Genomic DNA, 25845 nt, shown 5'->3' with positions numbered 1-25845 from the left:
TGGAACGACTCCTACAGAATACCTACTGAACGCTGACAGAAGACCACAGACCTCCTAAAAGGCAAGAAACTCCCCGTGTAACTGGATAGGGAAAAAGAAAAAAAGAATAAACAGAGACAAAGGATAGGGATGGGACCTGCACCAGTGGGAGGGAGCCGTGAAGGAGGAAAGGTTTCCACACACTAGGAAGCCCCTTCGCGGGCAGAGACTGCGGGTGGTGGAGGGGGAAAGCTTCGGAGCCGCGGAGGAAAGCGCAGCAACAGGGGTGTGGAGCAGAGAGCGGAGAGATTCCCGCACAGAGGAGCGGTGCCGACCAGCACTCACCAGCCCGAGAGGCTTGTCTGCTCACCCGCCAGGGCGGGGGGAGGGGTTGCTGGGAGCTGAGGCTCGGGATTCGGTGGGATCGCAGGGAGAGGACGGGGGTTGGCCGCGTGAACACAGCCTGAAGGGGCTAGTGCACCACAGCTAGCCGGGAGGGAGTCCGGGAAAAAGTCTGGACCTGCTGAAGAGGCAAGAGACTTTTTCTTCCCTCTTTGTTTTCTGGTGTGCGAGGAGAGGGGATTAAGAGGGCCGCTTAAAGGAGTTCCAGAGACGGGCGCAAGCCGCGGCTAAGAGCGCGGACACCAGAGACGGGCATGAGACGCTAAGGCTGCTGCTGCCGCCACCAGCCTGTGTGCAAGCACAGGTCACTCTCCACACGTCCCCTCCCGGGAGCCTGTGCAGCCCGCCACTGCCAGGGTCCCATGATCCAGGGACAAATTACCCGAGAAAACGCATGGCGCACCTCAGGCTGGTGGAAAGTCACGTAGGCTTCTGCAGCCGCAGGCTCGCCCTGCATCCCTACAGCTCCCTCCCCCCAGCCTGACTGAGCCAGAGCCTGCGAATCAGCTGCTCCTTTAACCCCGTCCTCTCTGAGCAAAGAACAGATGCCCTCAGGCGACCTACAAGCAGAGGTGAGCCCAAATCCAAAGCTGAACCCCTGGAGCTGTGCGAACAAAGGAGAGAAAGGGAAATCTCTCCCAGCAGCCTCAGGAGCAGTGGATTAAATCTCCACAATCAACTTGATGTACCCTGCATCTGTATAATACCTGAATAGACAACAAATCATCCCAAATTGAGGAGGTGGACTTTGGGAGCAACGATATATATATATATTTTTCCCTTTTTCTCTTTTTGTGAGTGTGTATGTGTATGCTTCTCTGTGTGATTTTGTCTGTATAGCTCTGCTTTTAGCATTTGTCCTAGGGTGCTGTCTGTCCTTTTTTTTTTTTTTGATTACATAAATTTTTTTTCCTTAATAATTATTTATTTTTATTTGAATAATGTTATATTATTTTATTATACTTTATTTTATCTTCTTTCTTTCTTTCTTTCTTTCTTTCTTTCTTTCTTTCTTTCTTTCTTTCTTTCTTTCTTTCTTTCTATTTTTCCTCCCTTTGATTCTGAGCCATGTGGAGGACAGGCTCTTGGTGCTCCAGCCAGGTGTTAGGGCTGTGCCACTGAGGTAGGAGAGCCAAGTTCAGGACACTGGTCCACAAGAGACCTCCCAGCTCCACGTAATATCAAACGGAAAAAATCTCCCAGAGATCTCCATCTCAACGCCATGACCCAGCTCCACTCAACGACCAGCAAGCTACAGTGTTGGATACCCTATGCCAAAGAACTAGCAAGACAGGAACACAACCCCACCCATTAGCAGAGAGGCTGCCTAAAATCATAATAAGGCCACAGACACCCCAAAACACACCACCAGACTGGGGCCTGCCCACCAGAAAGACAAGATCCAGCCTCATCCACCAGAACACAGGCACTAGTCCCCTCCACCAGGAAGCCTAGAAACCCACTGAACCAACCTTAGCCACTGGGGTCAGACACCAAAAAAACACAGAAATTATAATCCTGCAGCCTGTGAAAAGGAGACCCCAAACACAGTAAGTTAAGCAAAATAACAAGACAGAGAAACACACAGCAGGTGAAGGAGCAAGGCAAAAACCCAACAGACCTAACAACTGAAGAGGAAATAGGCAGTCTACCTGAAAAAGAAATCAGAATAATAATAGTAAAGATGATCGAAAATCTTGTAAATAGAATGGAGAAAATACAAGAAACGTTAACAAGGACCTGGAAAACTATAGAGCAAACAGAGATGAAAAACACAATAAATGAAATTTAAAATTCTCTAGAAGGGATCAATAGCAGAATAACTGAGGCAGAAGAACGGATAACTGACCTGGAAGATAAAACAGTGGAAATAACTACTGCAGAGCAGAATAAAGAAAAAAAAAAAGAAAAGAACAGAGGACAGACTCAGAGACCTCTGGGACAACATTAAATGCACCAACATTCGAATTATAGGGGTCCCAAAAGAAGAGGAGAAAAAGAAAGGGACTGAGAAAATATTTGAAGAGATTATAGTTGAAAACTTCCCTAATATGGGAAAGGAAATAGTTAATCAAGTCCAGGAAGCACAGAGAGTCCAAATATAGGATAAATCCAAGGAGAAACATGGCAAGACACATATTAATCAAACTATCAAAAATTAAATACAAAGAAAACATATTAAAAGCAGCAAGGGAAAAACAACAAGTAACACATAAAGGCATCCCCATAAGGTTACCAGCTGATCTATCAGCAGAAACTCTGCAAGCCAGAAGGGACTGGCAGGACATATTTAAAGTGATGAAAGAGGAAAAACCTGCAACCAAGATTACTCAACCCAGCAAGGATCTCATTCAGATTTGATGGAGAAATTAAAAGCTTTACAGACAAGCCAAAGCTAAGAGAATTCAGCACCACCAAAACAGCTTTACAGCAAATGCTAAAGGAACTTCTCTAGGCAGGAAACACAAGAGAAGAAAAACACCTACAAAAATAAACCCAAAACAATTAAGAAAATGGTAATAGGAACATACATATCGATAATTACCTTAAATGTAAATGGATTAAATGCTCCAACAATAAGACATAGACTGGCTGAATGGATACAAAAACAAGACCCGTATATATGGGGACTACAAGAGACCCACGTCAGACCTAGAGACACATACAGACTGAAAGTAAGGGGATGGAAAAAGATATTCCATGCAAATGCAAATCAAAAGAAAGCTGGAGTAGCAATTCTCATATCAGACCAAATAGACTTTAAAACAAAGACTATTACAAGAGACAAAGAAGGACACTACATAATGATAAAGGGATCAATCCAACAAGAATATATAACAATTGTAAATATTTATGTACCCCACATAGGAGCACCTCAATACGTAAGGAAAATACTAACAGTCATAAAAGGGGAAATCGACAGTAACACAATCATAGTAGGGGACTTTAACACCCCACTTTCACCAATGGATAGATCATCCAAAATGAAAATAAATAAGGAAACACAAACTTTAAATGATACATTAAACAAGATGGACTTAATTGATATTTATAGGACATTCCATCCAAAAACAACAGAACACACATTCTTCTCAAGTGCTCATGGAACATTCTCCAGGATAGATCATATCTTGGGTCACAAATCAAGCCTTGGTAAATTTATGAAAATTGAAATCATATCAAGTATCTTTTCTGACCGCAACACTATGAGACTAGACATCAATTACAGGAAAAAATCTGTAAGAAATATAAACACGTGGAGGCTAAACAACACACTACTTAATAACCAAGAGATCACTTAAGAAATTAAAGAGGAAATGAAAAAATAACTAGAAACAAATGACAATGAAAACACAACCACCCAAAACATATGGGATTCAGCAAAAGCAGTTCTAAGAGGGAAGTTTATAGCTATACAAGCCTACCTTACGAAACAAGAAACATCTCAAATAAACAACCTAACCTTACACCTAAAGCAATTAGAGAAAGAAGAATAAAAAAAAACCCCGAAGTTAGCAGAAGGAAAGAAATCGTAAAGATCAGATCAGAAATAAAAGAAAAAGAAATGAAGGAAACGATAGCAAAGTTCAATAAAACTAAAAGCTGGTTCTTTGAGAAGAAAAACAAAAGTGGTAAACCATTAGTCAGACTTATCAAGAAAAAAAGGGAGAAGGCTCAAATCAATAGAAATAGAAATGAAAAAGGAGAAGTAACAACTGACCCTGCAGAAATACAAAGGATCATGAGAGATTACAACAAGCAACTATATGCCAATAAAATGGAAAACCTGGAAGAAATGGACAACTTCTTAGAAATACACAACCTTCCAAGACTGAATCAGGAAAAAATACAAAATATGAACAGACCAATCACAAGCACTGAAATTGAAACTGTGATTAAAAATCTTCCAACAGCCCCGGAGGAAGATGGCGGAAGAGTAAGACGCGGAGATCACCTTCCTCCCCACAGATACATCAGAAATTCATCTACACGTGGAACAACTCCTACAGAACACCTACTGAACGCTGACAGAAGACCTCAGACCCCCCAAGAGGCAAGAAACTCCCCACATACCTGGGTAGGGCAAAAGAAAAAAAGAATAAACAGAGACAATAGGATAGGGACGGGACCCGCACCAGTGGGAGGGAGCCGTGAAGGGGGGAAGGTTTCTACACACTACAAGCCCCTTCGCGGGCGGAGACTGCAGGTGGCGGAGGGGGAAAGCTTCGGAGTAGCGGAGGAGAGCACAGCAACAGGGGTGCGGAGGGCAAAGCGGAGAGATTCTGGCACAGAGGACCGGTGCCCTCAGGCACACACCAGCCCGAGAGGCTTGTCTGCTCGGCCGCCGGGGCGGGCGGGGCTGGGAGCTGAGGCTCGGGTATCGGCTTTCAGTCGGAGCGCAGGGAGAGGACTGGGGCTGGTGGCAGGAAGAGAGCCTGAAGGGGTTAGTGCACCACGGCTAGCCCGGAGGGAGTCCGGGGAAAGGGTCTGGAGCTGCTGAAGAGGCAAGAGACTTTTTTCCCTTTTGTTTCCTGGTGCGCGAGGAGAGGGCATTAAGAGGGCTGCTTGGGGAAGCGCCGGAGACAGGCACGAGCCGCCGGTAAGGCGCGGACCTCGGAGACGGGCGTGGGCCGCCGCCGCGGCCCGCCGCCGCGGGGCCTGTGTGCGAGCGCGGGTCACTGTCCGCCCCGCCTTCCGGGGGGCCTGTGCACCCCGCCACTGCCGGGGTCCCGAGACCCGGGGACGGCTTTCCTGGGAAAGCGCACGGAGCGCCACGGGCTGCTGCAACGTCACGCCGGCCTCTGCCGCTGCAGGCCCGCCCCACACTGCGCGCCCCTCCCTCCCCTCTGCCTGAGTGAGCCAGAGCCCCCGAATTAGCGGCTCCTTTAAACCCGTCCTGTCTGAGCGAAGAACGGACGCCCTCCGGCGACCTACGCGCAGAGGCGGGGCCAGGTCCAAGGCTGAGACCCGGGAGCTGTGAGAGCAGAGACAGGGAAATCTCTCTGTGCAGCCTCGGAGGCAGCGGATTAAAGCTCCACGGTCCATTTGATGTGCCCTGCGTCTGTGGAGTGCATGAATGGACAGCGAATCATCCCAAATTGAGGAAGTGGACTTTGAGGACAAGATTTAAGACTTTCCCCCCTTTTCCTCTTTTTACAACGAATTATTCCAAATTAAGGAGGTGGACTTAGAGAGCAAGATTTCAGACTTCTCGCCCTTTTCCTCTTTTTACAACGAATTATCCCAAATTGAGGAGGTGGACTTGGAGAGCAAGATTTTTGATTTTTCCCCCTGCTCTCTTTTTGTGAATGTGTATGTGTAATCTTCTGTGTAAGATTCTCTCTGTATAGCTTTGCTTCCACCATATGTCCCAGGGTTCTATCGGTCCGTTTTTTTTTTTTCAAGAATTACTTTCTAATTTTAATAACGCTACTATATTTCATACTTTATTCTATTTTACTTTACCTGCTCTTTCTTTTTTTCCTACTTTCCCTTCCTCCCTCCCTCCCTCTGCTCCTCCTTCCCTTCTTTTTCTTTCCTCCCATCCACCCTTCTTCTTTCTACTTTCTTTTTCTTTCCTTCCTCCCTCCCTCCCTCCTGTCTTTCTTTCTTTCCTTCCTCCCTCCCTCCCTCCTTTCTTTCCTTCTTTCTTTCCATCCTTCCTCCCTCCCTCCCTCCTTTCTTTCTTCCTTCCTTCCTTCCTTCCTTTCGTCCCTTCTTCCTTTCTTTCCCTCTCTCTTTCTTTCTTCTACTAATTCTTTCTTTTTACTTTTTCTCCCTGTTATTCTGAGCCGGGTGGATGAAAGGCTCTTGGTGCTGCAGCCAGGAGCCAGTGCTGTGCCTCTGAAGTGGGAGAGCCAACTTCAGGACACGGGTCCACAAGAGATCTCCCAGCTCCACATAATATCAAGCAGTGAAAATCTCCCAGAGATCTCCATCCCAACACCAGCACCCAGCTTCAGTCAACGACCAGCAAGCTACAGTGCAGGTCACCCTATGCCAAGCAACTAGCAAGGCAGGAACACAACCCCACCCATTAGCAGAGAGGCTACCTAAAAACATAATAAGGCCATAGGCACCCCAAAACACACCACCAGACGTGGACCTGTCCACCAGAAAGACAAGATCGAGCCTCAACCACCAGAGCACAGGAATTAGTCCCCCCCACCAGGAAGCCTACACAACCTACTGAAACAACCTTAGCCACTGGGGTCAGACACCAAAAACAACGGGAACTACGAATCTGCAGCCGGCAAAAAGGAGACCCCAAACACAGTAACATAAGCAAAATGAGAAGACAGAAAAACACACAGCAGGTGAAGGAGCAAGATAAACACCTACCAGACCTAACAAATGAAGAGGTAATAGGCAGTCTACCTGAAAAAGAATTCAGAATAATGATAGTAAAGCTGATCCAACATTCTATTTCCAAGATCCATAATCTTGGAAATAGAATAGACAAAATGCAAGAAACAGTTAACAAGGACCTAGAAGAACTAAAGATGAATCAAGCATCGATTAAAAACACAATAAATGAAATGAAAAATACTCTAGATGGGATCAATAGCAGAATAACTGAGGCAGAAGAACGGATAAGTGAGGTGGAAGATAAAATAGTAGAAATAACTGATGCAGAGCAAAATAAAGAAAAAAGAATGAAAAGAACAGAGGACAGTCTCAGAGACCTCTGGGACAACATTAAACGCACCAACATTCGAATTATAGGGGTTCCAGAAGAAGAAGAGAAAAAGAAAGGGACTGAGAAAATATTTGAAGAGATTATAGTTGAAAACTTCCCCAATATGGGAAAGGAAATAGTTAATCAAGTCCAGGAGGCACAGAGAGTCCCATACAGAATAAATCCAAGGAGAAATACGCCAAGACACATATTAATCAAACTGTCAAAAATTAAACACAAAGAAATCATATTAAAAGCAGCAAGGGAAAAACAACAAATAACACACAAGGGAATCCCCATCAGGTTAACAGCTGATCTCTCAGCAGAAACTCTGCAAGCCAGAAGGGAGTGACAGGACATAATTAAAGTGATGAAGGAGAGAAACCTGCAACCAAGATTACTCTACCCAGCAAGGATCTCATTGAGATTTGATGGAGAAATTAAAACCTTTACAGACAAGCAAAAGCTGAGAGAGTTCAGCACCACCAAACCAGCTTTACAACAAATGCTAAAGGAACTTCTCTAGGCAAGAAACACAACAGAAGGAAAAGACTTACAATAACGAACCCACAGCAATTAAGGAAATGGGAATAGGAACATACATATCAATAATTACCTTAAATGTAAATGGACTAAATGCTCCCACCAAAAGACACAGAGTGGCTGAATGGATACAAAAACAAGACCCATATATATGCTGTCTACAAGAGACCCACTTCAGACCTAGAGACACATACAGATTGAAAGTAAAGGGATGGAAAAACATATTCCATGCAAATGGAAATCAAAAGAAAGCTGGAGTAGCAATTCTTATATCAGACAAAATAGACTTTAAAATAAAGACTATCAGAAGAGACAAAGAAGGACACTACATAACGATAAAGGGATCAATCCAAGAAGAAGATATAACAATTGTAAATATTTATGCACCCAACATAGGAGCACCTCAATACATAAGGCAAATACTAACAGCCATAAAAGGAGAAATCGACAGTAACACAATCATAGTAGGGGACTTTAACACCCCACTTTCACCAATGGACAGATCATCCAAAATGAAAATAAATAAGGAAACACAAGCTTTAAATGATACATTAAACGAGATGGACTTAGTTGATATTTATAGGACATTCCATCCAAAAACAACAGAATACACATTTTTCTCAAGTGCTCATGGAACATTCTCCAGGATAGATCATATCTTGGGTCACAAATCAAGCCTTGGTAAATTTAAGAAAATTGAAATTGTATCAAGTATCTTCTCCGACCACAATGCTATGAGACTAGATATCAATTACAGGAAAAGATCTGTAAAAAATACAAACACATGGAGGCTAAACAATACACTACTCAATAACGAAGTGATCACTGAAGAAATCAAAGAGGAAATTAAAAAATACCTAGAAACAAATGACAATGGAGACACGACGACCCAAAACCTATGGGACGCAGCAAAAGCAGTTCTAAGGGGGAAGTTTATAGCAATACAATCCCACCTTAAGAAACAGGAAGCATTTCGAGTAAACAACCTGACCCTGCACCTAAAGCAATTAGAGAAAGAAGAACAAAAAAACCCCAAAGCTAGCAGAAGGAAAGAAATCATAAAGATCAGATCAGAAATAAATGAAAAAGAAACGAAGGAAATGATAGCAAAGATCAACCAAACTAAAAGCTGGTTCTTTGAGAAGATAAACAAAATTGACAAACCATTAGCCAGACTCATCAAGAAAAAAAGGGAGAAGACTCAAATCAATAGAATTAGAAATGAAAAAGTAGAAGTAACAACTGACACTGCAGAAATACAAAAGATCATGAGAGATTACTATAAGCAACTCTATGCCAATAAAATGGACAACCTGGAAGAAATGGACAAATTTTTAGAAATGCACAACCTGCCAAGACTGACTCAGGAAGAAATAGAAAATATGAATAGACCAATCACAAGCACTGAAATTGAAACTGTGATTAAAAATCTTCCATCAAACAAAAGCCCAGGACCAGATGGCTTCACAGGTGAATTCTATCAAACATTTAGAGAAGAGCTAACACCTATCCTTCTCAAACTCTTCCAAAATATAGCAGAGGGAGGAACACTCCCAAACTCATTCTATGAGGCCGACATCACCTTGATACCAAAACCAGGCAAGGATGTCACAAAGAAAGAAAACTACAGGCCAATATCACTGATGAACATAGATGCAAAAATCCTCAACAAAATACTAGCAAACAGAATCCAACAGCACATTAAAAGGATCATACACCATGATCAAGTGGGGTTTATCCCAGGAATGCAAGGAATCTTCAATATACGCAAATCAATCAATGTAATACACCATATTAACAAGTTGAAGGAGAAAAACCATATGATCATCTCAATAGATGCAGAGAAAGCTTTCGACAAAATTCAACACCCATTTATGATAAAAACCCTGCAGAAAGTAGGCATAGAGGGATCTTTCCTCAACATAATAAAGGCCATATATGACAAACCCACAGCCAACATTGTCCTCAACGGTGAAAAACTGAAACCATTTCCACTAAGGTCAGGAACAAGACAAGGCTGCCCACTCTCACCACTCTTATTCAACATAGTTTTTGGAAGTTTTAGCCACAGCAATCAGAGAAGAAAAGGAAATAAAAGGAATATAAATTGGAAAAGAAGAAGTAAAGCTGTCACTGTTTGCAGATGACATGATACTATACATAGAGAATCCTAAAGATGCTACCGAAAAACTACTAGAGCTAATCAATGAATTTGGTAAAGTAGCAGGATACAAAATTAATGTACAGAAATCTCTGGCATTCCTGTACACTAATGATGAAAAATCTGAAAATGAAATCAAGAAAACACTCCCATTTACCATCGCAACAAAAAGAATAAAATATCTAGGAATAAACCTACCTAACGAGACAAAAGACCTGTATCCAGAAAATTATAAGACACTGATGAAAGAAATTAAAGATGATACAAATAGATGGAGACATACACCATGCTCCTGGATTGGAAGAATCAATATTGTCAAAATGACTCTACTACCCAAAGCAATCTACAGATTCAATGCAATCCCTATCAAACTACCACGGGCATTTTTCACAGAACTAGAACAAAAAATTTCAAAATTTGTTTGGAAAAACAAAAGGCCCCGAATAGCAAAGCAATCTGGAGAACGAAAAATGGAGCTGGAGGAATCAGGCTCCCTGACTTCAGACTATACTACAAAGCTACAGTAATTAAGACAGTCTGGTACTGGCATAAAAACAGAAAGATAGATCAGTGGATCAGGATAGAAAGCCCAGAGATAAACCCACGCACATATGGCCAACTTATCTTTGATAAAGGAGGCAGGAATGTAGAGTGGAGAAAGGACAGCCTCTTCAATAAGTGGTGCTGGGAAAACTGGACAGGGACATGTAAAAGTTTGAGATTAGATCATTCCCTAGCACCATACACAAAAATAAGCTCAAAATGGATTAAAGACTTAAATGTAGGGCCAGAAACTATCAAACTCTTAGAGGAAAACATAGGTAGAACACTCTATGACATAAATCACAGCAAGATCCTTTTGGACCCACCTCCTAGAGAAATGGAAATAAAAACAAAGATAAACAAATGGGACCTAATGAAACTTCAAAGCTTTTGCACAGCAAAGGAAACCATAAAGAAGACCAAAAGACAACCCTCAGAATGGGAGAAAATATTTGCAAATGAAGCAACTGACAAAGGATTAATCTCCAAAATTTATAAACAGCTCATGCAGCTCAATAGCAAAAAAACAAACAACCCAATCCAAAAATGGGCAGAAGACTTAAATAGGCATTTCTCCAAAGAAGATATACAGACTGCCAACAAACACATGAAAGAATGCTCAACATCATTAATCATTAGAGAAATGCAAATCAAAACTACAATGAGATATCATCTCACACCAGTCAGAATGGCCATCATCAAGAAATCTAGAAACAATAAATGCTGGAGAGGGTGTGGAGAAAAGGGAACACTCTTGCACTGCTGGTGGGAATGTGAATTGGTACAGCCACTATGGAGAACAGTATGGAGGTTCCTTAAAAAACTACAAATAGAACTACCATATGATCCAGCAATCCCACTACTGGGCATATACCCTGAGAAAACCATAATTCCAAAAGAGACATGTACCAAAATGTTCATTGCAGCTCTATTCACAATAGCCCGGAGCTGGAAACAACCTAAGTGTCCATCATCGGATGAATGGATAAAGAAGATGTGGCACATATATACAATGGAATATTACTCAGCCATAAAAAGAAACGAAACTGAGCTATTTGTAATGAGGTGGATAGACCTAGAGTCTGTCATACAGAGTGAAGTTAGAAAGAGAAAGACAAATACCGTATGCTGACACATATATACGGAATTTAAAAAAAAAAATGTCATGAAGAACCTAGGGGCAAAACGGGAATAAAGACACAGACCTACTTGAGAATGGACTTGAGGATATGAGGAGGGGGAAGGGTAAGCTGTGACAAAGCGAAAGAGAGGCATGGACATATATACACTACCAAACGTAAGGTAGATAGATAATGGGAAGCAGCCGCAGAGCACAGGGAGATCAGCTCGGTGCTTTGTGACCGCCTGGAGGGGTGGGATGGGGAGGGTGGGAGGGAGGGAGATGCATGAGGGAAGGGATGTGGGAACAGATGTATATGTATGACTGATTCACTTTGTTATAAAGCAGAAACTAATTAAAAAAAAATCTTCCAACAAACAAAAGCCCAGGACCAGATGGCTTCAAAGGTGAATTCTATCAAACATTTTAGAGAAGAGCTAACACCTATCCTTCTCAAACTCTTCCAAAATACAGCAGAGGGAGGAACACTCCCAAACTCATTCTACGAGGCCAACATCACTCTGATACCAAAACCAGACAAAGATGTCACAAAGAAAGAAAACTACAGGACAATATTACTCATGAAAATAGATGCAAAAATCCACAACAAAATACTAGCAAACCGAGTCCAACAGCACAATAAAAGGATCATACACTATGATCAAGTGGGGTTTATCCCAGGAATGCAAGGATTCTTCAATATATGCAAATCAATCAATGTGATACACCATATTAACAAATTGAAGGAGAAAACCATATGATCATCTCAATCAATGCAGAGAAAGCTGTCGACAAAATTCAACACCCATTTATGATAAAAAGCCCTCCAGAAAGTAGGTATAGAGGGAACTTTCCTCAACATAATAAAGGCCGTATATGACAAGCCACACCCAACATCGTTCTTAATGGTGAAAAACTGAAACCATTTCCACTAAGATCAGGAACAAGACAAGGTTGCCCACTCTCACCACTATTATTCAACATAGTTTTGGAAGGTTTACCCACAGCAATCAGAGAAGAAAAAGAAATAAAATGAATCCAAATCGGAAAATAAGTAAAGCTGTCACTGTTTACAGATGACATGATACTACGCATAGAGAATCCTAAAGATGCTACCAGAAAACGACTAGAGCTAATCAATGAATTTGGTAAAGTAGCAGGATACAAAATTAATGCACAGAAATACTTGCATTCCTATACACTTATGATGAAAAATCTGAAAGAGAAATTAAGAAAATACTCCCATTTACCACTGCAACAAAAAGAATAAAATATCTAGGAATAAACCTACCTAAGGAGACAAAAGACCTGTATGCAGAAAATGATAAGACACTGATGAAAGAAATTAAAGATGATACAAATACATGGAGAGGTATACCATGGTCTTGGATTGGAAGAATCAACATTGTGAAAATGACTCTACTACCCAAAGCAATCTACAGATTCAATGCAGTCCCTATCAAACTACCAATGGCATTTTTCACAGAACTAGAACAAAAAATTTCACATTTGTATGGAACCACAAAAGACCCCGAATAGCCAAAGCAATCTTGAGAACGAAAAACGGAGCTGGAGGAATCAGGCTCCCTGACTTTAGACTATACTACAAAGCTACAGTAATCAAGATACTATGGTACTGGCACAAAAACAGAAATACAGTTCAATGGAACAGGATAGAAACCCCAGAGATAAACCCACACACATATCATCACATTATCTTTGATAAAGGAGGTAAGAATATACATTAGAGAAAAGACAGCCTCTTCAATAACTGATGCTGGGAAATCTGGACAGCTACATGTAAAAGAATGAAATTAGAAACCTCCCTAACACCATACAGAAAAATAAACTCAAAATGGATTAAAGAGCTAAATGTAAGGCCAGACACCATCAAACTCTTACAGGAAAACATAGGCAGAACACTCTGTGACATAAATCACAGCAAGATCCTTTTTGACCCACCTCCTAGAGAAATGGAAATAAAAACAAAAATAAGCAAATGGGACCTAATGAAACTTATAAGCTTTTGCACAGAAAAGGAAATGATAAACAAGACAAAAAGACAACACTCAGAATGGGAGAAAATATTTGCAAATGAAGCAACGGGCAAAGGATTAATCTCCAAAACATACAAGCAACTCATGCAGCTCAATATCAAAAAAATAAAGAACGCAATCCAAAAATGGGCAGAAGACCTAAACAGACATGTCTCCAAAGAAGATATACAGATTGCCAACAAACACATAAAAGAATGGTCAACATCATTAATCATTAGAGAAATGCAAATCAAAACTACAATGAGATATCATCTCACACTGGTCAGAATGGCCATCATCAAAAAATCTACAAACAATAAAGGCTGGAGAGGGTGTGGAGAAAAGGAAACCCTCTTGCACTGTTGGTGGGAATGTATATTGCTACAGCCACTATGGAGAACAGTATGGGGGTTCCTTAAAAAACTAAAAATAGAACTACCATATGACCCAGCAATCCCACTACAGGGCATATACCCTGAAAAAAACATAATTCAAAAAGAGTCATGTACCAAAATGTTCACTGCAGCTCTATTTACAATAGCCCGGAGATGGAAGCAACCTAAGTGTCCACTGACAGATGAATGGATGAAGAAGATGTGGCACATATATACAATGGAATATTACTCAGCCATAAAAAGAAACTAAACTGAGTTATTTGTAGTGAGGTGGATGGACCCAGAGACTGTCATAAAGAGTGAAGTAAGCCAGAAAGAGAAAAACAAATACCGTATGCTAACACATATATATGGAATCTTAAAAAAAAAAAAAAAAGGTAAAAAATGGTCAGAAGAGCCTAGGGGCAAGATGGGAATAAAGATGCAGACCTACTGGAGAATGGACTTGAGGATATGGGGAGGGGGAAGGGTACGCTGGGACAAAGTGAGAGAGTGGCATGGACATATATACACTATCAAATGTAAAATAGATAGCTAGTGGGAAGCATCCGCATAGCACAGTGAGATCAGCTCAGTGATTTGTGAGGGGTGGGATAGGGAGGGTGGGTGGGAGGGAGATGCAAGAGGGAAGAGATATGGGGACATATGTATATGTATAACTGATTCACTTTGTTATAAAGCAGAAACTAAGACACCATTGTAAAGCAATTATACTCCAACAAAGATGTTAAAAAAATAAAAAAATAATAATAAAATAAAATCCATTGTTTTTAGCAAAAAAAAAAAAAACCTATAGAAAATTAGTTAACTCTGGAGCAAAAAGTGCATGATACAAATAAATATTTGGTAAAATGGTATGAATTTAACTGGGGAGATTTATTTAAGATTAGCTATAAATAAATGATTTAATTATTATGATGTATAATATATCATATCAATATAGACATAAATCGATTAATTTAGGTAAAGTTATGAAATATTATTTACAGTAGACCTTTTTTATATTAGAGTTAACATCAAGTTAGCATTTACTAGAATTGATGAAAAATCAAAAAGAAATTATGCAATATTTTATTTGAAAAATCAAGCTCTTAATATTAGATTTTGCTCTCCCTTACTGGAAAATAACAAAATTCGCAGTGGAAGAGAAGCTTTGGAGATCTTTTTTAATCCCATAATGTTCAACTCAAAATGAAATGTCTCAGTGAAGCCTGCTGTCTTCTTATTGCCAAAGTTCATTAATTCCTCAAAACACACAACACAGGCACTATAATCAATGCCATTTGGTTTGCTTTAATGTTTTTCTTGTTTTCCAAACTAGGGTATAAGCCCCTTCTATGTAAGCATAATCATCTCTTGTGCTTCTCTTTATATTTCTCAGAGAATCTACTTAAGTTTACTTTAGACTCATTAGACTTATTAAACTTATGTTTACTTTAGAATTATACTGTTCAGAACTTTATGGAACATTCACAGGTACTTCTTAGTGCTACCTTTTAATTTTTAATGAAATCTTATTCCAGGTATGCTATACTTTTTCAAGAGTACAATTTTGTTTCAAAAAAATAAAGTTGAAACTTTACCTATATATTATGAAATTAATGTTTCTATCCCTCCAAAATTCATATTTTGAAGGCCTAACCTCCCAATGTGATATTAGGAGGTGGAGCTTTGGGGAGATAATTAGGCTTAGATGAGGTCATGAGAGTAAGGCCCCCATGCTAGCATTAGTGCCCTTATAAAAAGAGGAAGCGACACCAGAGCTTCCTCTATCTCACTATGTGAGGATACAGCAAGAAGGTGCTGTCTGGAAGCCAGGAAGAGGGCCCTCACCAAGAACCAAATCTTCCAGCACCTTGATCTTGTGCTTCCCAGCTTCCAGCATTGTAAGAAATAAATATCTACTGTTAAGCCACCAGTCTGTGGCATTTTGTTATAACAGCCCAAGCAGACTAAGTCAGGAACTGGGACCAAGAACTGGTGCGCTCTTGTAACAAATACCTGAAAATGCAGAAACAGCTTTGGACTGGTTAATGGGTAGAGGCTGGAAAAGTTTTGAGGTGCATGTTAGAAAAAGCCAAGATTGCCATGAAGATACTCTAAAGGGTAATTCTGGTGAGGACTCAGAAAAGAGAAGAGCTGGAAAGAAAGTTTCCATCTTTTTAGAGAATACATAAATAATCATGAACAGAATGTTGGTATAAATATGGATGGTAAAGGCCATTCTGATGAAGTCTCAGATGGAAAGAAGGAACATATTGGACAAAGGAGACGATCCTTGTTATAAAGTTGCAAAGAACTTGACTGAACTGTGTTAATGTTCTATTATTTTGTGGAAGGTAGAACTTGTGAGTGATGAAATTGGATATTTACCTAAGAAATTTGATGTCTTTAGGAGATATCTAAGCCAAGTGTGGAAGGAACAGCATGCTTTCTCCTGAATGCTTATGGTAAAATGCAAGAAGAGAGAAACTGACTGAAGAAGGAACTGTTAAGCAAAAAGGAACCAGAACTCGTGGATTTGGAAAATTCTCAGCCTATACATATTACAAAAAAATGAGAAAGCACAGTTCAGAAGAGAACAGTAAGGGTGTGGTTGATTCACCATTTGATAAGGAGATTAGTGTGCGTGTGAACCAGAGACCTAATCAGACATCTCATCAGAAGCCCGGGATACAGATGGGATATACCAGCAGAAACTGCCAGCTGGGACTAATGGAAACAAAGAAAACTGGATGGATTGAAGGAAGGCTGTGAACATGTGCTATTCCTTAAGAAGAGGGAACAACAATAAAGGTGATTCAGAGATCATCAGAGCTGCCACCCCCACCACAGGCCCAGGAGGTGGGGCTAGTTCCTCCTGGGCTTCAAAGGGTGGGGCCACCTCTCAAGTTTGGGATGCCCCCACCCAGTGCCTCAGGAGCAGCCACCACAGGGAGTCCTGTAGGTGGGGCTGCTGCAGAGAGCCATGGGGGCAAGAAGTGCCCTGTGAAGCTGAAGAGGCAAGGCCACCTTGTGGAATCATGGGGGTGATGTTGCCACTCCAGTGCTCCTGCAGCACAGAGCATCATTCTAAAGCAGGTTATTCTCATACCTTAAGATCTAACAGAATTGTTCTTACTATGCTTTAGACTTATTTGGGGCCCGTCACCCCTTCCTTCTTTCCTATTTCTTCCTTTTAGAATGGGAATACCTATCCTATACCTGTCACACCACTGTATTTTGGAAGCACATAACTAGTCTGGTTTCACAGGTTCACTGTTGGACAACTCGGCCTCAGGATGAATTATACCTGGAGTCTTATTCATATCTGATTTAGATGATGATGAGACTTAGGACTTCACACTGTACACTGTAGAGATGATGTTGGAACCAGTTAAAACTTTTGAGGCTATTCGTACGGAATGAATGTATTTTGCATGTGAAAAAGACATGGATTTTGGGAGTCCAGGGGTGAAATGATATGGACTAAATGATTGTGTCCCCACAAAATTTATACGTTGAAATCCTACCCCCCCAATGGTATTAGGACACTGGGCCTTCCTTCGGGAGGTAATTAGGTTTAGATGGGGTTATGATGGTGAAGCTCCCATGCTGGGATTCATGGCCTTATAAGAAGAGGCAGAGACACTAGAGTTTCTGTTTACACTATGTGAGGAGGGCAGCCCCAGCTCACTACAATATTATACCTTTCCCTATTTTAATTAAGAACAGTAACAATATGGTATAATTGAATAGACTGATCTAAGCAAGAACAATGAATATTTCATTTAAGATTTGAAGGAATAGAAAGACCAAATAATGATGTTAGTATAAGCTATCGGGTTGTTTTTTTTTTAAAGACTATTGAAAGCTAAAAAATACATACAGCCAGTTTTTGAAGACTTGATAACATTTCACTTTGCTCCTTAAAGCCAGTTGTGTGAATCTTGTTCACTGCATCTTCTTTTTCTGAAAGCCATGCACTAAAAAGGCACTGAAAGAAATCAAATAATTCCAAAAGAGAAAAAAAGTAATTATTAAAGTACATCATTATATTTTTTCATTTATCCATTTAATATCTCTCCATGACTTTCACTGATATAATATCCCCCACATGAGTTACCTGTTCTTCAGTAAAACGTTGCCATTTTAGAAGAATGTCTTGTAAAAGAACCCAGCGATCTTCTGTCCACCTACAGATGTTTGCCCACCGATCTCCCAGTACCTGGGGAAGAGAAAACCCACCACAACATCAGCAAACAATTAATTGTTAACTGAATTTTATTAAAAATGGCATGAATGATTCATAAAAGTATCTAACTTTGAGCCTCCTATTTATACCAGGAGTTGTAAAGAACACCCTGCCAGCTTCTGCTTATAATTAGATAAACACTGTGCCTTTCGTCGTCAGATTAGTTCACTCTTTCTTTCACCTTACATTGAAAAGCAAAGATACTTACAAGAAGTCTGAAGCAGATATTACACCACTATTTGAAACGTCTCCACAGTAAATGCAAGCAAAAATATAAATGTAGAATTAAAGAGGATTTTCCATTGATAATATGTGTAATGTGTATCTCTCTTAGGTCTGAAAATACATCACAAAGAATAAAAGTCTGACTACTAAGTAAGATGTCGAAAAAAGACTCTCATTTGAAGCAATCTTGTATAATTTGAATTGCTTAATGTCCTGATTGTAGAAGAAAATTAGTAGTGACTTAACATCATATCCACATGTGAATTTTTAAAGTTAACTGGATTATTATTACAAAGTATTTAAATTCACTATTTCTCTAAACTATTCTAGTAAGAAAACTGTAATATTTCCTGAATAATAGTTACCCTATCTTTAGCATGTCACTAATATCTATATGCACACACTGTTTTAATATGTAATATAAACCAAGCACCAATGGTTTTTAGATGGAAAAAATATGTTGTGATGATTTCTGCGTAAAGGGAGTGTTTTAAGAAAAGAAATATATCATTAATTTCAACTCCATTAGGATACACTTCAGAGACAGAATTTCAACTTTTTTGACTTTCTCATAAATAATAGAATTATTTTCCCATAGATATTGGATCTCTAGACCTAAAAGTATCTCAAAATATGGACGTCTTATTTTGTATAGAATTACAGCTAGAAAAAATGTTTGTAACTCGTAGTTTTTACAAATATACTCAAGTATCTAAGACAAGCCTGATCATAATTTCTACCTTACTTGATGCTACATGTTTGGATTGATCCACCTAGAAAATTTTGATAAATGATTCAAATAATACATGTGTAATAAGCATCATGGCAAAAACCATCTATTCCTAATTAATTCAGAGACCTACCTAATTTTTTTAAAATGTGTTTAATCTAACATCTTTTCAAAAAGGGAGTCTCATACATGGGTAAGGAGTAGGCAATAAACATTTTACTACAATATTAAAATGATCATGGACTCATATGAAGCTCAGTCACAGGTGAGTTTTCAATTTTTCTTTAGAAATGTCAATAAAAATGTTATTGCTTTCAGCATAATGTAACTGATTTTTGTATTTTTTATAGTTTCATTCTCTACTCTATTCCTTTTGAATTACGTTAGTTATGGCAGAAGCCATAGCACTGGAATAGTGATGCAAGATAACCACAGGGAATGTGCTAACGTAACTCAATGAATTCAATATTAGCCATTTAATTATTACAATCAAACATTTGGGTTTTTTTCCTAAAACATATTAGAAGTTCTTTTAGTGAACTTCCTAGTTACCATATCAGGATGCATCAGATAAAATGGCATGTAACATACCTGTTAATGGATTAGTTGTGAAAAAACTAGCTTCAAAGAGAGAAAATCTCACTCCTTAGCCATAAACTACATCATCTGCCTGATTTTATGATGCAGATATAAAAGGCTAAATTGTGGGATGTATATTGCAGGGCTCCAACCTCAGAGGAGATGGGTGTCAAGGGGGTAAGAGATAAACTCATACTGTAGGTAGCACCACCTTCATAAATGAAAGAAAATCAACTAAGGCGTCCAAATAGGTATAACATCTACTCTCTAGTGCTACAAGACACACAAAGGTAGTGTCCACTGAAGTAGCATCTTAGGTTTGTAATAGATGGATGATTATAATTTATTAATTTTAGTAGGACATCATATAAAACAAATCCACATAAAGACCTCTATACTAGATTGCTTAAGATTAAATTTATAGAAACTCCAAAATATATTGTGATACACTATATACTACAGTTTTTTTCATGATATGAATGAGTTATAAAAAAATAATAAATATTATTTTAGGTACAGAGTCAACCTAGTTAAAAAAACTATTTTAAGAATATTATTTCTGTCAACAGATGAATAGATAATGAAATTCTTCCTTTTGCAACAACATGGATAGGCTTGGAGGGCATTATGCTAAATGAAATAAGTCAAAGAAAGACAAATACTGTATGATATCACTTATATGTGTACTCTAAAAAATACATAAAACTAGTGAATTTAACAAAAAAGACGCAGACTCATAGATATAGAGAACAAACTAGTGTTTACCAGTGGGGAGAGGGGAAGGGCATTATAGGGGTAGGGGATTAAAAGGTACAAACTATTAGGTATAAAATAAGCTACAGGGATATATTGTACAAAACAGGGAATACAGCCAGTACTTTATAATAAATATAAATGGAGTATAACCTTTAAAATTGTGAATCACTATACTGTACAACTGTAACTTACATATTATTGTACATCAACTATACTTCAATAAAAAAGGAAGAAAAAAAGATTAGTATTAAAAGTGACCTTTGTATTCAAATAATCATAATAGATAACTGATAATTCATTGAAGCAGGTTTATAATTCAGTCAATATTTAACTAATAGTTAATGATAAGCTCCAATTCATTCATTCACCAATCATGAATTTATTTAAGTAACAAATATTTATTGAACATAAACTATGTGCCCAAAATTAACAGAATAAAGATGTTATGGACTGAATTGTGTCTGCCTAAAATTCATATGTTAAAGCCCTATTGCCCTCTACCCCAGCATGTGACTGTATTAGAAGACAGGACCTTGATAGGCAGGGCCTTTAAAGAGGGCTTTTAAATTAAAATGAGGCTGTTAGGGTGGGCTCTAATTCAATCTGACAAATGTCCTTATAAGAAGAGGAAATCTGGATACACAGAAAGACACTACGGATGTGCTAACACAGAGGAGAGACCATGTGCGGACAATGAGAAGGCTGCCGTCTGCAAGCCAAGGAGAGAGGCCTCAAAAAACCAAACCTGCCAATACTTTGATCTTAGACTTCTAGACTCCAGAACTGTGAGAAAATATATTTCTGTTGTTTAGGGCATCCAATCTCTGGCATTTTGTCATGGCACAGCTAACAAACTACATAAGACAAATTTAAGAGAGGCTGATTCCATGGCACTGCAAAATGTCTCACAAAACTAAAGTTGTTACAGGTAAAGATGTACATATTACCATGGGAAAATTCTAGAGAATACATTTCAATTACTAGAGTAAAATGAATTTAAATTGTTCAAATGGAGCAGAGTTTTAATAATGTATTGTGACAACTTCTCAAATACAAGTATGCTATCACTTTGTGATTTTGTATCTTATGTGGGGAAGATAAAAATATCTAGAGCCAAACCACTTGGATTCAAGTCTTAGGTCAATCAATTGCTTGGATTACCAATGTGTGTATGTCTTTTCAAATTACGAAAACATTTTAAATCCATAACTTCTTGTAATAATACCAGCAATTCTTTATCTCTCCCTGCTCAATGAAATCAAGTGGCTTTTTCAAGAAATTTATGGCTAAATAATTCAATGTCTCTCAAAGAAAATAATCATACCAACCACTTAAAGAATTGCTTCAAATATTAAACAAGATCATGTACTGAAAAGCAGTTTTAATTTGAACTGAGTTATACAAGTGTCGGTGGTTATTTACATTTTGCTTGATCATAGTATTTATATCGAACCTTCTATGAACCACCAAGGTGAACTATTTTACTCACTCTAGAAAAGTACGTATTAAATCTTTACAGATAGACCTTTAAATTCCAGTATATTCTTTTTTAAACATTTCCAACACAAGAGAGCATACATATCCTTCAGTAACACATTCTACTGCCTAAATCTATCTTACTCTCAGAACAATCTCAATGAACTGAATCTAAGTCTCTTCTGTTACAATGTAAGCATGGTTCTTTTTACTGGTCTCAGTGAAATTAGATAACCAAATTAGAAATTGCTTGCTCATATGCTGTACATGTCTGCCCACAGGTAGATTTTTGCAATGCCATATGCACAAATATAAATAGATGTACACAGTGCTTGAATTTATAGATTTACCTGTTTATCACTTAGAAATGCTGACCTTAATTTGAATTACAAAGGATGGAACTAAGCAATTGTTGGATTATCAGTCAGCTTTTATAATCACTCAGATGCTAGTACCTATCACTGCCTGAATGGATGTAACCACACTGTTAGACAACTACAAGAGATTGGATCAAATGGAATTGACAGGAAGCTAAAAAACTTTTTTTAAATCACTATATTAGGATTAGAAATCTCTTCTCTAGAGAAAAAAAATCAGTCTTTCTCTGAGTTTCCATTTAAGTATATGAATCCCTTGAGCTTTTCGGAATAATGCATATTTTTGTAAGCTAGGTAGGCATTATGCACATAAATGAAAAATGAATTATAATGTCTCATGAAGTGATAAGAAGAAATTAATTTGTATTTATGTCCTCATTTTGTCTCAGCAGTAAGAGAAGCAAAAGGTCAGTTCACTTACTCTAACACATTTTCATGGACTAAATCACAACTCCATTATCATCTAGGCTCACATCCGCAATGGGGAGGATTTTTCCCTCCCATTTAATTCACATCTCATATTGTTATACATGCCAGGGACATTTCTCATCTGAATTCATTTGTTTGGTTGAGTTGGTTTTTCAAAGCAAAAGTGAAAAATGGCTATCAAAAGAACATTTGGATAAAAGCAAGTAAGGAAAATTTGACAAGCCTGAGAGGTAAAACTTAAGTACCTTGACCCTTGAATTTATTGAAGCCAGTGATAGGAAGTGAAAGCTAAACTGCATCCAGCAAGATTGGCATTGAGACAAAGTGTCCCCAAGAGTATGTCCACTAAGGAAGAAACAATTATGTGCCATGGACCACACAATGCAGCAGCAACTGAGATTTATAAGAGAGGGAGGCAGCAGGCAGCAAGCAACCCATCTCCTTTTATTGTAGTTTCAGACCCTGAAATGTACTCCTCAGCTAAATGAATTTTATGTGTAATGAGCCATCTGAAAAATAATTTATTTCTTGCTCTTTCTTACTTTATAAACAACTATACAGTTAAAAAGGATTAGCAACTTCATCTTACTGACGGTGAAATGGAAATAACATCAAATAACGTGTTGAAAGAAATAAAGCACCCATTATGAGGCTAGAAATGGGGCAGAGTATTACTGACTAATGTTTAGCCAAGTCTATGATTTGGCTAAACATGTTTTTTACAAACTGCTAACTGAAGCAGTATACTATAAAACTGTGTGTCTTAAAGCTTCACTGTCTAACGTATGGTCCAGGGTGGAAAAACATCTTGTGATGTATTAGGGAACACTTACTGGAGGTTTCTCTGAAAATATCATTTTTACGTCTGTTTAAATGATCCTGTACTAACTCCTGACTGAATTCAAGGAACTCCTGTCACTTCTAATGGTGCAGTTTACAGATGAGGAAACTGACACTCAGATGGGTTAAGTAACTTATCTAAGGCCAGAGAGGACAAAGGATTGAGTATCTGGGATTTGACCTCAGATCTGTCTGGCTACACGTCCATGCTCTTTCACAATGCCATTCACTCAATAGAGCATTCAACATAATATATATATATATATATATATATATATATATATATATATATATATATATATATATATATGCCTTGTGATTTGTGCTACAAAGCATACAGTGAGATATACAGATGCTGAATCCTTTTTGAGTCTTTTCATATTTAATTTTAGCAGGAGTTTCACTAGATTTAACTAAATATTTTATCTAACCTACTTGACAAAGATTTGAAGCCTCCTGTTACAATTTGATCTAAAAACATTTTTGACATTTTAACTGCGTATTTGTTTAAAATGTGTTTTAAAAATCAAAAATACTTACACTTCTAGATCAAGAACATGTGCTCTTTGCAAGGACTTATTTTTAAAAGGTAAATATGACTGTCTGATTCCTTCATGAAATTCTGCCTTAGTGATCATGCTAAAAGCGTAGTGAGATTTTTAACTTCAAGAAGCATCTTCTTCTGTGCTATGAGAATCAGTTCCATGTATTATTTATTTTTATGAGTTTATAAAGTGCTAATGAATAAATCTGGAAAGGCCCTATTGTTGTTGTTGCTGTTATTATTTGCAGGCTATTATTTAATGTTCTGTGGCAGCTTAATAAACTCTATACTCTCCAGCTCCCACCAGTCTATTCAATTGGGATACCAGAAAATAAAGAGCAGGAGTCCTAAGGAGCGTTCCAAGCATGACAGTGTTCTTTCCAGCATTCATCACATTCCCAGGCATTCCTTGGTAGCTTGAAGTTTTACTGTTCCTTACTGTTTTATGCCTCCAAGTCTCTGAACTTCTTGAGGAGGGCCCCCCCCCTTACCCTTGTGCTTAATGTCTCGTGTAGTAATACATGCATTTCACATAGTATATGAATGTCTCAAAGCTGAATACCACCACTGTAGTTATCAATACAGGGCTTTTCTCCCAAGTAGTGTCTTAAAACCCCCCTTTATTTCCCTTTCTTCTTCATTAAATACCTGTCTACCAGTATTTTATGGTAATGGCATGGCTATTTGTGGTGAATTTCAAGACCCATAGGAGATGAGAGTCACATGTGAATTCCTTGTACCCTCTACCTCAAATTCTAAATCTTTAATACTTAAAATGGGCATTAGCTATATAGCAGAATCTCTGAATCTACTAACCCACTACAAACCACTAGGTTTAAAGTACAGACAACCTGAATTCTTGTCCCAGCTCAACTGTTGCCCAACTTGGTAATATCTGTCAACTAACTCTTATTTAATCTTGCCATGGTTTAGCTGCGCCACTAGTGACATGGATATAACAGTACCTGCTTCATACCCTCCTAGCCAGGTCACTGCTAGGGTCAGGTCAACAAATATGAAATTGTTCTGGAAACTGTGATGAATTATTGACATGCTTGTAAATGGTAAGGATTTAGAACTCAGTTCCTGGAAAATCAGCTTTTGTTTCCAGATGTGATAAATCTACAGCATAAAAGGCTTTTAATACAGAATACACTGAAACATTTCAGCATGATATTAACTTTACTAGATTTTTGTATTTTACCTATAGTCTAATAAGGCTTATGCTTTGTACAACAGTTGAAAATCTTTTACTTTTGCATTTCTGAACCAGGAGCGTTTTCCATTACGTGCCTTGTTTATAACCAAGTAAGTGGAAAACGTATCCCTCTATGTTCCATTTTAACTCTTGGCATTGAAATATTCCATCTATAAGAAATCACACATTCCAATGTGTATACATAATAAAATGCACAAAATAATCTAGGTGTAAGAGGATGGGAAAGTGATGGGGATTGTAGCTAAATGGAGAGTTCATGGTAAAGTGGGCAGAGCTATTCAATTCCTACTGAGGTTAATATGCAGGAAAACAGACCTAGGATCATCGAATCACTTGCTTTTCCCAAAGAGGCTAGAAATTCATAGTTTTATATTACATTTCCTAAATTTCAATAATAAATATATTATTAAATACCATGTGGACTGAATATGAATATATTTGTAATTTTATTGGGGCATAATTGCTTTACAATGGTGTGTTAGTTTCTGCTTTATAACGAAGTGAATCAGCTATACATATACATACATCCCCATATCTCCTCCCTCTTGCATCTCCCTCCCACCCTCCCTATCCCACCC

At 38.5% G+C, this 25845-nt stretch overlaps 1 protein-coding gene across 2 annotated transcripts in view; it reads right to left on the bottom strand.

Annotated features, from left to right (window-relative positions):
- DMD (dystrophin) overlaps positions 1-25845 on the bottom strand; it is a 2087389-nt gene that overhangs the window by 1416862 nt on the left and 644682 nt on the right. For both annotated transcript variants that reach the window (XM_081221405.1, XM_081221404.1), the window contains exons 14-15: positions 17964-18065; positions 17727-17834 (exon numbers count right to left, since the gene is read on the bottom strand). In XM_081221405.1, coding sequence (XP_081077531.1) covers positions 17727-17834; positions 17964-18065 — 210 coding nt within the window. The remainder of the gene's footprint in view (positions 1-17726; positions 17835-17963; positions 18066-25845) is intronic.

The sequence above is a fragment of the Mesoplodon bidens genome (assembly GCF_964165515.1).
Source record: "Mesoplodon bidens genome assembly, chromosome: X".
NCBI lineage: Eukaryota > Metazoa > Chordata > Mammalia > Artiodactyla > Ziphiidae > Mesoplodon > Mesoplodon bidens.
The sequence above is the reverse complement of the archived record's forward strand: the minus strand, read 5'-3'. Positions and strand labels throughout refer to the sequence as shown.